At 51.3% G+C, this 14835-nt stretch overlaps 2 protein-coding genes across 2 annotated transcripts in view; one reads left to right on the forward strand and one right to left on the reverse strand.

Moving 5' to 3' along the window:
- The first annotated feature begins 1247 nt into the window (after nt 1–1247).
- TM4SF4 (transmembrane 4 L six family member 4) lies at nt 1248–6566 on the forward strand. The gene is made up of 5 exons (XM_005510599.4): nt 1248–1877; nt 2133–2222; nt 4238–4371; nt 5884–6073; nt 6359–6566. The coding sequence occupies exons 1-5, from the start codon at nt 1704–1706 to the stop codon at nt 6374–6376; spliced, it is 606 nt and encodes a 201-aa protein (XP_005510656.1). The 5' UTR covers nt 1248–1703; the 3' UTR covers nt 6377–6566.
- A 4140-nt stretch (nt 6567–10706) lies between these two features.
- Nucleotides 10707–14835, reverse strand: part of WWTR1 (WW domain containing transcription regulator 1) — a 48534-nt gene continuing 44405 nt past the window's right edge. Inside the window, exon 6 of the mRNA XM_065073290.1 lies at nt 10707–14745. Within this exon, the coding sequence (XP_064929362.1) occupies nt 14561–14745 (185 nt within the window). The 3' untranslated portion in view covers nt 10707–14560. The remainder of the gene's footprint in view (nt 14746–14835) is intronic.

Consider the following 14835-nt stretch of genomic DNA (forward strand, 5'->3'; position numbering starts at 1 on the left):
TGCCCCCACCCACTGGTTTCCGCACCTTCTGAGCGACACTGAGCAACACCGATACCTTCACCGCGCCGCATTGGTCTGCGCGGTTATCAAACACAGCAGCGGTGACGCTGAGTGACGCCGCAGCGCGACCGACCTTCGGGAGGGCGCTCACAGGTCACGCACGTACTGGCTTTCCAAGCAGCATGTTACCAGCTTCACTACGATTTCCTTAGCTATGGCGGGCAAAGGCTAACAGTCTATGTACTGACTACCCTGTAGTTTTGCAGCTGGTTTTCCAAAGTACGGAAACAGGGTCTTCAACAGAGTGTAGAACAGGAAGAGAAGCTTCAAGGATTAAATCTTGGTTTGATAATTTCTTAGTCTGACAGCAGGCTCCCTGAAGTAAAGAGGAAGATCGAAAAGCTAGTCTTGAGCCTGACATGAAAATGGATTCCATAGTTTCATCTTTTAATCAAAAAACCAAGACCACGATCCTTTCTGCCCGAAGCCAGACAGAAGTTAGCTATGGAACACAATAGGACTGTACCCAGTGCCGCACCTCAATCACTAGTAACTGATTTCCTTTAAGTTTGGTGTGTATTTTACAGCAGAAACCCAAACACACCACCTGCCAGAGACAGCACCTGTGTTCAATCTATCAGTACCTTCAGGGAAAAAGGCATTTGAGAGCCCTCTCCCTCACAAGTTGACAACCCTTCCAGTTGCAACTCACAGCTACAAGAATGACAAATAAATAGGATTCCTAGTTCAGTACTGTCACCTTACCAAGATATTTGCCTAAACATCAGCCTCCCAGTCTGAGAAAACTGCTTTGTATCCCTCTCTTCCTGGCCAGCAGCCCCAGGTGGACAGGCCCCGGCCCAGCTTCCAAACGCATCTCTGGAGGATCAGGGACGATCGGGATCGAGACGTCCCTGTCCCTGCTCTACCAGCTTCCTCCGATCCACACAACTATTGAACCAGATCAGGGAATCAGGCTGGATGAACCGCGACTTGGGCTTTAGAAGAAGGTTTATTTCAGATTTGAAGGATCCTCAGAGGACACACAACCACACAACACGAGGAGAAAGCCCTCACACTTTATTTTGCTCATTTGCCTTTCTTCAGCAACACCAGCTGCAAAGCACTGCCCCCACAATAATTCACCACCCACTGCAAATCCGTACATTGCCTGAGTGCTCCAAAATAACGAACGAACGGCTCAACTTTCCCACAGAAAATTCACTCAAACTCTTCCACTGCACACAGCTGTACTAACATCAGCCGATCTGTTTCGTGCTTCCACATCAGTCTTTACCAAGAATATTTTGCTGTGTGAAAAAGGACTGTGTGTTGTAAAAACAACGATCCAGAGCTGAGGAGGATTTCTACACATGACCTGAGCCCAGATAATGAAGTGTCTCATCCACATTAGTAAAATATTAACAGAGGTTATTGGTTGTCATAGTAAAAGGAGAGCCTGCACTGAACGTAATTTCATTTATGGACGTTCAGAAACTGACATCACTGCCGCGAGAACATATAAAGAACCAGCACACTGCACTTGCGACCAGCTGCAGCAACATCTCCGAGGAGCATCTGCAGGCTCAGCCCCTCAAACGGCACGGCAGAAACCGGACTTTGAAAACACAGCAAGAAGCTCCTTTTTATAAAATAGTTCCCGACAGGCTTTTCCTTTGTGTCCGGCATCTCTTCGAACAAGCATGTGCACGGGAGGCTGCGCCAAGTGCCTGGGAACCACCCTCATCCCCCTGGCTGTGCTCTGCACCCTCGCTAACATTCTCTTGTTCTTCCCGGGAGGAAAGGTGGCTGATAACAACCAACACATTACAGATGAGGTTTGGTACTTCGGAGGGATCCTGGGATCTGGTGTACTGGTGAGTATATAAATTCAAATATTCCCACCTTTCCCCTCACGCCATGACTTTGCATCATTGAATTTCTTCAATACCTGAAATGCAGGTTCCAACATCACAACTTCTTCTTTAGTAAACAAATATGTCACATGTTATCCAACAGTTTTGCAATAAGTAAGGTAATTTAGTGATTAAAAAAGGCGTAGAACTATGATATTTAAAAGCCAATGTAACTTCAATTAATCTCAATTCAAACTGTATTTCTGTTATTGGTAGATGATCTTTCCTGCCTTGGTATTTTTGGGCCTTAAGAACAATGACTGCTGCGGATGCTGTGGCAACGAGAGCTGTGGGAAGAGGTTTGCGGTAAGTGAGGGGAAACACGGCAAAAACGCGAGAGCCAAAGTGTTACCGGTACGATCTGTGTACCTTTTGCTGGCGGTCATTGAGACCAGACGGTGTCTGGAGCGCGGGACACAAAGCGCTGCGGTCTGTCCGCGTGCTGGGAGGTGCAAGGGCAGGCTGTGAAATGCCTCTGATACTGTGCCACAGGTACCACGACTATTTGCCTGGTTGTATTTTGCTGTCACAAGGTACTTACAGTTACTATCACAGCTAGAACTGTCTCTGAAAGCCGTGCAGCTTGCTCTGCAGAGCACAGCAGTGCTCTCTCCAGTCGGGTTCTGTCGGTGGTTTTACACCATTCCGAGGGTCGGGCACTACGTTCCCAGCTCGCTGCACACCCCGACGGGCTGCGAGTACCGCACCGGGCCGGCAGGGACCTCGAGAGGTCCCCTCACCCGTCCTGCTGAAAGAGGGCAGGTGGGGCCCCGCTCTGAATTTGTAGCTCCCCTCACCCTTGAAGTGAAAAGCTTCAAATGGGTATCTTCTGACACTAGTATACATCTCAAGCCTTTTAGTTTTAAAAAAAGAGATTAGAGAAAAAAACAAATGTATTTTGACAAGGAAAGTCTGTCATTTTGAAATAAATTGTTTGGCTCAAGTAGATCATTACACTTTTTAATAAAGGAACAGGCTTGCAACTGGAAAAAAACAACATAAAGGGAAAAACAAATTGGAGAATACTCAGGGCTGTGAGGTTAACGAAGAGCGTTCCCCGAGTCCCCGTCTTCGACGCTGTCCTCACGCAGTCCCACCCAAGCAGGGGACGGGGCCGCACGTCTCTGCATCGCACCACGCTCCGGCTCCCCGTCAGCAGAGAACGTGCCTTAGCTCAGCTCCGGCACCCAGCACCGGCAGCGCCCACCGGAGCAGCCCCGCTCCCAACCGGGCTGACCGGCTAATGACAACCGGGCTGCTGCCCAGAGCCCGGCTGTGACACCCCTGGGGGACACGAGCCACAGGAACCAGGACACCGCGCAGAGCAAGTCCTGGCAGCCTCAGCAGCACCACCCGGCGCTGCATTTGTTCCTGTGTGTTAGCAGAAATACCATTACCATGATACCTACACAAACACAGGGTTTGTTAACCCCATCAGACTCAGCAACACGAAGTGTCAGCACTTGAAGTAAGAACAGAAGCTCATGTACCTCCACGTACATTTCTTTTTTTCCCCTCCACCTATTTGATCCAATGAAAGACACGACCTCTGCCCACAAACTGTTACGGTTACAAGACCTTCAGAATTCAAGCAGGACATTAATTTTTGCATGATTTACTCCCATATTATTAGCACATACGGAAATGCTGTAATGGAAAGGCAGAAAAATAAAGACGCCCTTTCCGATCCATCGCAGTTCCACTATTAGAGCTAACAATGGCAAGTACCTGTAGGGAGGTGCAGTATACTAACGGGAAACCCAAAGGGGATGCTCCAGAGCAAGAATTCAATTACTTGGTCCGTACGTGACTAAGATACCAAAGCTAACTTGTAAAGGTACTGTGAATTTTTGTAATGTCTTGAGTTGTCCGAGACTTCAGTCTTGCTTCCCGTCCCTCGAGAACAGCACCTGCGACCACAGCCCTGCGGGCCGGGGAGCAGCGCCCCCCGCCGCAGCAGCGCCCCCCGCCGCAGCAGCGCCCCCCCCCGCAGCAGCGCCCCCCGCCGCAGCAGCGCCCCCCGCCGCAGCAGCGCCCCCCGCCGCAGCAGCGCCCCCCGCCGCAGCAGCGCCCCCCGCCGCAGCAGCGCCCCCCGCCGCGCTGCAGGGAAACGCTGCTGCTCCCCGAGGCTCCCCAATACCAGTGCGTGTATGCGCTACTCATTTCTTACGCAACTGCAAACTAACATACTTCAGCTGTTCAGGAGTTGACTGCTTTGACCATTAAAGAGCTGAATTTAGGGAATGAACATTCACAATGATAGGATGCACTTCATTGTTTGAATGAGAACAACAATAACACGCTTTTTCTCTTCCCATCAGATGTTTTCTTCTATAATATTCGCTGCAGTTGGACTTCTGGGAGCTGGATACTGCTTCATTTTGTCAGCAGTAGCCATAAACAAAGGCCCCAAGTGTAACACTGGAACAGGATGGACTTATCCCTTCCAGGATGGGTAAGACAAGACAATCGGGAAAAAAAAGTGTTTAAAGTTCGTGATGTAACTTCCAAATCTGTTGTATGAAAATGGGAATTACACTATTTGTGTAAAACACAGCAGCTCTTAGAAGAGCCAGCAAAGCACAGCAATGGTAAACAAGGTACCGGAGCACGGGTGTAAAGACTAGCGAGTGCAATCAAAACCACTGAGTTCCAGAGAAGCCCATGCCAAGAAATGCGCAGCCTCCTCTGTTATTCTGGGGTTATAAGAAGTATACAGGGATAAATTCCACCTAGGTGAATAGCAGTGATGTATTGAAACTTGATGGCATTTACATAATGAGTATCTATGTGTCTTTTTATCTTGGCTATGGAATTGGGAAGCTGGCTGTTCCTCACACTCTGCACCGCAAACCCTTTGCTGCCAGGCGTATTGGTCACTTCTAAGAGAGACGAAGCCCTGGCAGCCCAGCTGCTCAGGCTGAAGTCAGCAAAGGTGCAGCTGAAAACAGGGTGCAGTGTCACCAGGGAGAGCAGGACAGGTCAAGCCGGAGCGAGCCCCGGGAATCCCCGGTGCAGCCTGCAGCCTGCCGCAGCCCGGAGCGACCGGCGGCGCCTCCGGCACAACACACCGAATCACGGCGCGGGTTAGGAAAGAGGCAGGATGCTGCGTGTTACACGTTATTTGTTCATGGGCCAGCGGGGACTGGAAACCAACTGCCTTGGTCTAATTCTGGCAGTATTTGGAAAAATATTCTGTTTCAAACACATTTTGGTTGCAGTCAAGGAATCACTTGGCAAGCAACAAAACAGCATAAGGAAAATGCAGAGGAAAAATAGTAAGTGGTTAAGCAGTTCACAATTAAATCAAAATAGGAAGGTAAAAATTGTGGAGAATGCTTTTACCTAATAGTGCTGTTCTTTAGACAGGGCATTTAGAACAGCAGAGTTGCTCTGCCTGGCTCAGCAGGAAAGAGGTGACTGGTCTTGCAGCACTTGATGTTTTGTTAGGAAAACTGAGTTTATTAATCTTTTATCATATTGTTTCGGTAATTCACTTTTTTTGTTTCTATTACAATGTAATATGGCAAATTCAGACCAATATCTGGGCGGTTTCTGCCCCGGAGGCGCTGTGGCACACACCGCCAGGCTCAGCACAGAGCCACGGCAGCAACACCTGCCAGGAAACACACCGGCACGGACCAGGAGCTGTTTGGCACGTGCTTGGCCAAGACCTCTCCTTCCCAAAGGACCAGAAACTATTCAGCTGTAGCTAACTCGTCCTCATCTCTGACTGTTCCCTTCCGCCGCCTTGCCCTTTCTGATCAACTGCTTCAGTTGCTCTAGAAACTCCCAGGAGATCCCGTTCTAGATAAGCAGCAGTGCGATAGCGAGAATTCTTGCTCGCAGTGCTGAAGCCAACAGAACACTGCAGCAGTGACAGTGACACCCTGGCAGCAGTGACAGCGCGACAGGCCCCAGGGCCCCGCTACCGCCAGCGTCCTCATCTCTGCTCTGTTTCCCCCAGGAACTACCTCAGTAACCACACGCTGTGGAACGTGTGTCAGTCACCCCAAAACATCGTCCCGTGGAACCTGTCCCTGTTCTCCTTGCTGCTCATCATGAGCGGGATCCAGGCGGTGCTCTGTGGCATCCAGGTGGTGAACGGCCTGTTCGGAACCATCTGCGGGGACTGCAAATGCTGCGGATGTTGTGGGGTAAGCAAACAATGCTTTTCTTTCATATCTGTGCACTGATGACAGTCTGGTTCACACCTGGCTGGCTGACGGTCTGAAACACTAAACTAGCCTTCACTCAGCGCTGTAACCATGTATTCTAAAGCACAGCCGAGCCCCTACAGTGTTGCCAGGTGCTGAAAATGTGATCTCAGTCCATCTTTCTGGTGTTCACCTGACAGCTTCCCATAGCCACATAGCAATGACAACCTTTGAAAGTCACAGGAGCATCAGCCACTGACTCACCCCCGTGCGTTTGTTCCCCAGGGAGACGGGACGGTCTGAGGACCAGGGACAGCACGGCCGGCGCTCCTGGCCGCGGGGGCCGCCTTCTGCACAGCGGCCCCGCACACACCGACTCCGGCTACGAGGATGAGAATGAAGGGCACTTCTCCCCACCAACGCTATAGAACCCTGACTCCCTTTCTAGCCTTCACAAAACACCTCATCGTGGAATAAAATAAGTGAAATTCAACTCTCACGTTCGTATTTATGGTAGTAAAACTGATTCCATTTAAAAAGAGGGTATTCTCAGGCAAAATATTCTCTGTCCTGAGTCATCTTTCCAACTGGGGATCACCAAATGCTGCTGATGCAAGCTCAGCTGCAATGCAGTTGCATTTATTTCCTTTTGAGGGTTATCAGGTAACATCCTGACACCGTGTGGAGAAGCGGGGATTTCTCTGTTCCAGCCCCGCTCTCTCTAGGGGCTGTGACACACAGATCCACGAGTGCTGCGCCCGCCGGCGCGCCGGGCAGCGCTGCTGCGCGGGCCACACGGCACGGAACCGAGGGTGAGGCACCGCGCCCCGCTGCCAGCCGCCCCGCTCCAGGAACGCGGTCGGAAGGCCAAATCTCCCATCGTAACCGCTGTTCTCTCACAACCAGCACTCATCTCGTCCCGCCAGCTCCTCCTGCGGCCTCACAGAGGCCGAGCGCCGGGCCTGTGACTGCAACACAGGCCACAGCTCAGCTGGGTCGAGCAGCTCGTGACTCCTCGTCTCAGAGCTTCCCACCTGTACACGAGCGCAAACGCTATTTACTCGTCTTTTTGCAGACGTTCAGTTCAGCAGTGTTTGGCACAGCGGGATGGAAGAGATACAAAACACCTTTTAGAAAGAACTAGTCTTCTAAAACTCAAAGAGAAAAAACAAAGAGTAAATAAGTGAGATTGGAAGAGTTTGAGGGATTCGGATCACCTAACAGGCTTCTTAAGAAACTCCTAAAACCAGCTTTCAGGAACCAGCTCGCCAGACTAGATATCTCAAGGCTTCTAATTCATCAGCGCAATTTGACACATCTCTTCCCTAAAATTTTCCTCCTGAAATAACAATTCTGTGGCCTGTGCTTTCAGAAAACATATTTTGTGTACTCTGTATCTACACAAGAGGTATCTGAAGAACTTAAACTATTCAGAGGCACTAAAAGCTGGTGAGCAACACGCAGAAATGTTCAACAGCCAGATTTAGGTACCAAGAGCTACGTTAATAAAAGCAAAGCTGCCCCAGTGATCCGTTGTGCAAGATGATAAAAGAAATTATTACAAACCTCTTCAGGACCAGCTGTCTCTCCCATCTGTTCCACCGCATTACGAGGGAACTTGAGAGGCCTCTTTATATCACCACCCCCTGCTGCAACCATCTCGCATCTATTTCATCTGTGCTCAGCAGCTGTCCTGCACCTCTCCCACATTTGTCTTGTTTTATTCATATGAAGCCTTTGGGAATGTTTCTCGTCAGCATTCAACAAAGGGACGGGTATGCATAGCATACAGTTTTGATATATTAATAAAGAGAATACACACATCTTTGTGGGAGTAACAGGAAGCTATGATACCTAAAACCACAACCAACGGGTGCTTCGTGAGTCAATACTTCTGAGATCCTCAACTACACGGTGGTTTTCTAACACGAGCTGATATATAGTAGATACCGAGAGCGCACATGGTACATCTTGTGGTCTGGACTGCACTGAACAAGTGTAAATGAACTGGAACCAGCAGCTCGGCTGACCCAGCAGCGTTCCTAAATCTGTTCGCTGTGGTAGGCCCGAGGCTCTCACCCGGCCCTTCATTTCAAGGGAATCAATCGCACTGATCTCCACTGTCACTTCCGCAGTGATCCGAGATGGCTCGCGGTGTTTTCACCGGGCAGAGCATCCAGTAACATCAAGGAGAGGGACAGATCACAGACTGTGATACAGGCAAGATACAGTGGGGCAGTGGCACTTGTGGGAGAGGAGCCACGGGTAAAGAGGACAGGGACAGAAAGATGATGGCAAGAGAGGAACCACAAACAGGGAGAACTGGAAGTGTTAAAACAGACCAGGAGTCCTGAGCAACTTAACACCACACTCAGATTCAATGTGTACAAATGTCAACATATATACACTTCTACACACAGAGAAATCCTAGTGGCCTAAAGGAAAAAATATCAGTATTGATATCAATATTCCCCCATAAAAACTGGCTGCTCGGCAACTGGTTGACTAGCGTGCTGAGAACACAGCGATTTTCACATTGCACAGCATTGTTTCAGCTGAGAATTCACATAAATAACCCGTGTGCTCCTTTTCAACAACCTGGGTTACAACATGTGAAGTGCCCGCAAATGATTTTGAGCCCAGACGTTTCAACTTCAGCCTGACAAAAACAGCTGAACTGCAGCAGGTGGAGCTCTCTGTACTGACTGCCAATAAACAGACTGCACCAGGTGGCACATCAGCCACAGCATGGCATCACCTGCAGGGAATTCGTTCAACTAGCAACTCTGCAAAGGCTCATTTCAAAAGTTAGGAAGTAACATACACCAAGTTAAAAGACATTTGCTCAGCCAAAAGCAAAGGATATTTCCTAACACCATTTTAGTCTTGAGTGTTCATCACCTGCCCCAGTTCAACGTCAGCTGCCCCCACAGCTCCCGCGTCACTCCAGTGTCACCAGCACCAGGGCAAACAGCAAACTCCGAACAACCCCTCCTGGCCCATGACGGGGGGACCGACACGCTCTGTGACATGACACGGGTGGGGTCTTCACCCCAAAGAGCAGACACAGGTGGCACAGCGATGGGCACAAATAAAAACACAGGGAGAGCACCTCTGAAGTTCTTTCCGGCCAAATTATGTTTTCACTGGAAGAGGACATGCAGTTCAACTGGAAGGACAAAAGCTCTGCCAATAAAATGAGCCTTTCTTACAGACATCGTCATTATCCTCCACCTGTCGCTGCTGATTTACTGCAGCTGAAACGCAAACGGCTCCCACGCTCGGGTCCCAACAACCCAAACCCAACGAAACCGTTAGCGGGCCCTGGAAAGCACACGATCTGCTACACAACCCTGCCGGGGGGCACACCGCGCGGGGGGCGCGCACAGCGCCGGGGGGTCTCCAAGGCTGCTGCCCGTGTCGGATCCCGCGGCTGCTGCGGCAGCAGGACCGGGTCCGACCGCCGCTTCCCTCCCGGGGCTGGCGGCGCCTCCCGCCGGGAGCCCACCCGGTACAGCGGCTATCCCGGTTCCCCCCGCAGCCCGGCCAAGGCAGCGGCGGCTAGGAGAGGCCCCGCGGGCCCGACAGCCGCCCGCCGCCCCTCAGCCCCCGCCCGCCGCCCCTCAGCCTCAGCTGTCGCGCCTCAGCCGTCGCCCCTCAGCCCCCTCAGCCGCCACCCCCTCAGCCGTCGCCCCTCAGCCGTCGCCCCCTCAGCCGTCGCCCCCTCAGCCCCCGCCCGCCGCCACCCCCTCAGCCGTCGCCCCCTCAGCCGTCGCCCCCTCAGCCGTCGCCCCTCAGCCGTCGCCCCTCAGCCCCCGCCCGCCGCCCCCTCAGCGTCGCCCGTACCTGCTCCGGCGGCTCCGCCCGCTCCGGGCACGCGGCAGCTTCACGCGGCTCCGCCGGAACCGCCCGAGGCTGCGCGCGCGTGGGGGCGGGGCCGTCCCTAACCCCGCCTCCCGGCCCCGCCCGGGGCCTCGGGCGGCGGCTGCCTCGCGCCCGGCGCCGGCGCGTGCTCGGCCCGGCGGTCCCACGCGCGGCTCCGCGTGCTTGCGGCCCCGGGAGATCCCGCGGCCGCGGCTCGAACCGCGAGTGGGGCGGCACGGACGGAACCGCTCGGGGCACTCCGGCGGTTCGTTACAATAAACGACACATGGGAACGACCCACGTGCTGCGACAGCGAGGAGCAGCTGCTCGCGCTCAGCCCGGAAAGCGGCTCGCGCGGGCGGAGTTTGAGACCCCGGGCGAGGGACCAGAGCGCGCAGACGCCCCGGTGGAGGCCCCGAGGCAGACCTCAGCACCAATGGACCCGGTGCGAGCTCGTCCGCTCGGCAGGGACGGCGTCAAACAACCGCTGTGTTCTGAGTTGCGAACGGCACGGGGCGGCGGCGCCGGGGAGCGCGCGTGAGCGGAACCTGTGGAACCTGTGCCACCGCTCGTGGCCGTGGCAGCTGCCAACAGACTGGAACACAGTGGTGAAAGGACCCGCTTCGTTTGTCAGGTGCTAATGTGTGTGCCTTTTGCACAGAGCACACTGTGTACCGCGTTCCAAGCAGCCTTACACGGTGCCCGGGAAGCACACACTGAAACCCTCTGAAGGAAAAAGGAAACAATTTAATAAACCAATACACACCCAAAATCTTTAAATTCATTTATATTTGTTTTTCATGTACAAGAGCAAAGAAATAAAAAAACCAAACGGAATCCAATGCTGGATACAACAGTTTGATCCGATTGCGTTTGATACATACAATATGCTGCAAGGTAGTAGAAATTAAAAACAAATGCTCCCATATAACAAAATGAAAAACACAAATAAAAAAGTTAAAGTACTAGCACGTACGTGGATGTAGTGTATTAGGAAACACGTTTATTTGAACACCTCCATTTTTCTGTATTTAAAATAGGCATTTCAATCCTTCCCTTCCCCAAAACAGCATTTGTTGTCAAAAAGTCGAACCCAGTCCCTGCCCAAGTCACGTTCTGACAGTATTACCAGAATACAAAGGGTAATTAACAACGTCCCGTCACTGATCACCAAGACCCTCGTGTGCCACCTCGGCGATGGCCTCAGCACCGCTGTCCAGCTGGCCCTGCACTTAACGTGTCCTACAGGCAGACGGGACATTTATTAGACGTTCAAAACCTGAAACAGCACAGTGAAATATTGTCAGCAATGAACTGAGTTTCATAAGGATTACATATGCTTGAACACCTACAAGTTCTACCGTAAGCCTGTTTAAAGCCAGAAGCTTTTGAAAAAAAGAACTTTAAAACCCAGATATCGTTGTTGCTGCACTTGACCCGACACATCCTCCCCATTACAGAAACGGAAACTCACAGTGTAAGAATCACTTTTACCTCGGCTCAACACGGTTCGGCTCATGGCGGGTAAGTCTCAGCCCAGGTCCTGCAGCAGCCGGACACCGGAGGCTGGGGTACCCAGCGCCCTCCCGTTCCAGGTCTGCTGCTGCTCATTATGTAGGTTACATGGAAACACAGGGCCTGATTCTTTTACCTCTTCGAGGTCTTTGAACCGAGACAGTCGACACCTGGAGCAAGAATGCATGAGGAACCAAGTTTGTAGCTTCACAATTCTGATGCACACGCGAGTTTACTGGAAAACCGCGTCAGTTTTCACTGCAAAGCAGAACTGAGAAGCCTTGAGCTGGTGAAATGGGCACAGACGGACAGACAGAAGTCAGCACTGGATCACGCCAGCAGAGACCTGATCTGCTTGGGATATCTTGTATGAACAACAAAACTCAGATCTACAATGGCACAGACCCACCAGCAAATGAACAAACCGCTGTTTCTAAGCACCACCTATGCTGAGCAGTTTCCCCAGCCCCCGCCAGACCCCCCTGCAGCTCCCGCCAACGCGCAGCACCAGCGGCCCCCGTGAGGACGCCAGGCGCCTCCAGCCCTGTCGGTCACGTCACTGCAGACGGAGCCTTGGGGCGGCTCTGGCACCCAGGCTGGCGGCCCGGCGCAGTCCTTCAAAGGACGCGTGGACCCCCTGCAGTACTGCTGGTCAGCCCTGCCCAGTCCCGCCTGCTGAAACTTCTGCTGTCTCAACAGCACTGGGAAGAATAACTAAAAACAAACATCCACCCCAAAACAAAAACCAAGATGAGAAAAACAAATGACCCCTCCAAAAGAAAAAAATGAACACAACGCCCATTCAGTAATGAAATTCTGTGCAGACAGAGCTCTGCTGTCACATCTCGTTTTCTATTCAAACAGAACAAAACAAGAACTACTTTTCCCTATGTAATAAAACTTTCCGACTTCAGCTCTTTGACTTTCACCTCTTTTAAAAACTAGCGGTGTGCTTTCTTTAATCCGCCGTCTGCTGTCTCGTACACCCAGCAGCTCACCCCTGACAAGGCAGTTTATTGTACAGAGTTCTTGTATCACATTTTTACTGCACACTGGTGATTCATTTTCCGTGTTTCCCTATTTGCAACCACCCTTCCCAGCGCGGATCTACACTCGGTGCAGAACCGTTTTCTCCCAGACCTGCTCCACACCCCATCACCTCACGTCTGACCTCTCCACCTGCCCGCCCTCCCCCAGAACAGGAGCCGTTAGCGATCTGTGTTCCGCGCGTCGGCAAGAGCCTGGTTAGTGTTACCAGACACAGCGACACCGAGCGCTACATCTCCTCTCCACATAGCCTGGACTAAGCTCAGAGAAAAGTTTTAATGCCTTTCATAAAAATACATATTTTTCAATATAAAAAGCTTAAATTAATAGATTATAAATAACATAATTTCAAAATATTTAAGTTTTAGGACTTCATTTGCATTGCAGGGGAACTGCAAGCTTGATGTCCTCGATGCCTCCTCAGTCCCAACCCCGTGATAAAGCATTTGTAGGATACACAACAGGCAGAAACACCCCGAGCCCATCCTGCACGCCCGTGACAGCGGGTGACAGAGCGGGGAACCGAGCGGCGTCCCCAGCCGGGACACAGGTCCTGCACAGCCATGACAGCGGGTGACAGAGCGGGGAACCGAGCGGCGTCCCCAGCCGGGACACAGGTCCTGCACGCCCGTGACAGCGGGTGACAGAGCGGGGAACCGAGCGGCGTCCCCAGCTGGGACACAGGTCCTGCACACCCGTGACAGCGGGTGACAGAGCGGGGAACCGAGCGGCGTCCCCAGCTGGGACACAGGTCCTGCACAGCCATGACAGCGGGTGACAGAGCGGGGAACCGAGCGGCGTCCCCAGCTGGGACACAGGTCCTGCACGCCCGTGACAGCGGGTGACAGAGCAGGGAACCGAGCGGCGTCCCCAGCTGGGACACAGGTCCTGCACACCCGTGACAGCGGGTGACAGAGCAGGGAACGGAGCGGCGTCCCCAACCAGGACACAGGTCCTGCACACCCGTGACAGCGGGTGACAGAGCGGGGAACCGAGCGGCGTCCCCAACCAGGACACAGCGCTGCCCTGGGTGAGTTACCGTCCTGCGCCAGGTGTAGAACTACCTGTAGGTGACACTGTCAGTTAGAAACAGCACTGCAAACAGTCTGAGCGAGGGTCTTCTCCCACTACATATAACAAACAACTTGTGCCACATTTTTCAGACCTGATTTTAAAAGCAGTTTTTTGCATTTAACATATTTGCCACAGATTGTATAGATATAAAAAATTGTTCATGTGTTACCTTACAAAATTGTAGTGCTTAAGATAATAAACATCAAAATCTAAGAGCTTTTAAAAAATGCTTGTTTATAATGCATTGCTTTGTTTTAAAGGCAGCAGTCAGTACCAGTCTGGTTTATTTCGCAACAATATTGTTGTGTAAAAATGTTGCTAAACCGTTCTGGTACTTTCAGATTGGAAGTATTTATTTTACAGTAATATACTGAAAAAAGAAACTGCAACAGCACCGTGTGTGCCTTTACGAATATATAATAAGAACTATTATGGCTGATATGGATCAGATTAAATCTGTATTCTATACAGCACAGTTTGTTAATAAGAATGGAAAAAGGATTTTTAAAGCTTAAGTAAGTTGATAAAAAAAGTTTCTGACAGTAACAAGATAGTAATAAAACTGCTCTGATGGTGCGCACGCTTCCTGAGCCAAATGAGCCGCAGTCAACTGCGGTGAATCATGAAGACCCTGTGACGTTAACGGGTCCCCGGGCATCGGTCAGGGACTGCACAAACACCACCCTCTCTGTCCTGGAGTCGTTTCTGCCTGGTCTGAAAAGGTAAAGGACTACACAGTTGTATAAAGTAGTGTGCTTTTTCTAAAGAGGAAGAAATACCTATGCATATATGTATTTAGATATATAGATGTATTTTACATTTAAATTAATGTAAATCAAGTCCAGGCAGAGATTAAACTGACCATAAAGATGATGTAACAAAAGTCATTAAGGCAGTAAGTAGTATCGCTCGAGGATTCCCAGATATTCCACCTCTATCTGGAGAGGAAAAGGAAGGCTGAACCGCACGCCGGCCGAACCGGCGCGGTTACAGCCAGGTGAGGAACGGCTCGCCTTTGTTGAGAACTGACTCCACGTCGTTGAGAATTGGGATCAAGTCTTCCGACTCCAGAGTCCCGAGATCCACATTTGTTCCTGGAAGACAGTCGAGGAAATCAGGGAAACGCGTCTGTTGTGGATTTATGTTCATCGTCGGCTGTGCTATAGCTTCTCCTAGGAAAAGTAAAGAACAACTGTTGAAATACCAAACTCTTCCTGTGAGTAATTTAAAACCACACAAGTGATACAACAATTAGACTCCCC

The sequence above is a fragment of the Columba livia genome, chromosome 9, assembly GCF_036013475.1.
Source record: "Columba livia isolate bColLiv1 breed racing homer chromosome 9, bColLiv1.pat.W.v2, whole genome shotgun sequence".
Lineage (NCBI taxonomy): Eukaryota > Metazoa > Chordata > Aves > Columbiformes > Columbidae > Columba > Columba livia.

Bases quoted from the DNA above. Each gene is read 5' to 3' on its own strand.
- TM4SF4 (XM_005510599.4), top strand. From the start codon at position 1,704: ATGTGCACGGGAGGCTGCGCCAAGTGCCTGGGAACCACCCTCATCCCC. The intron at 1,878-2,132 runs GTGAGTATATAA...TGTTATTGGTAG, and splicing joins TCCTGGGATCTGGTGTACTG to ATGATCTTTCCTGCCTTGGT. The intron at 4,372-5,883 runs GTAAGACAAGAC...TGTTTCCCCCAG, and splicing joins ACTTATCCCTTCCAGGATGG to GAACTACCTCAGTAACCACA.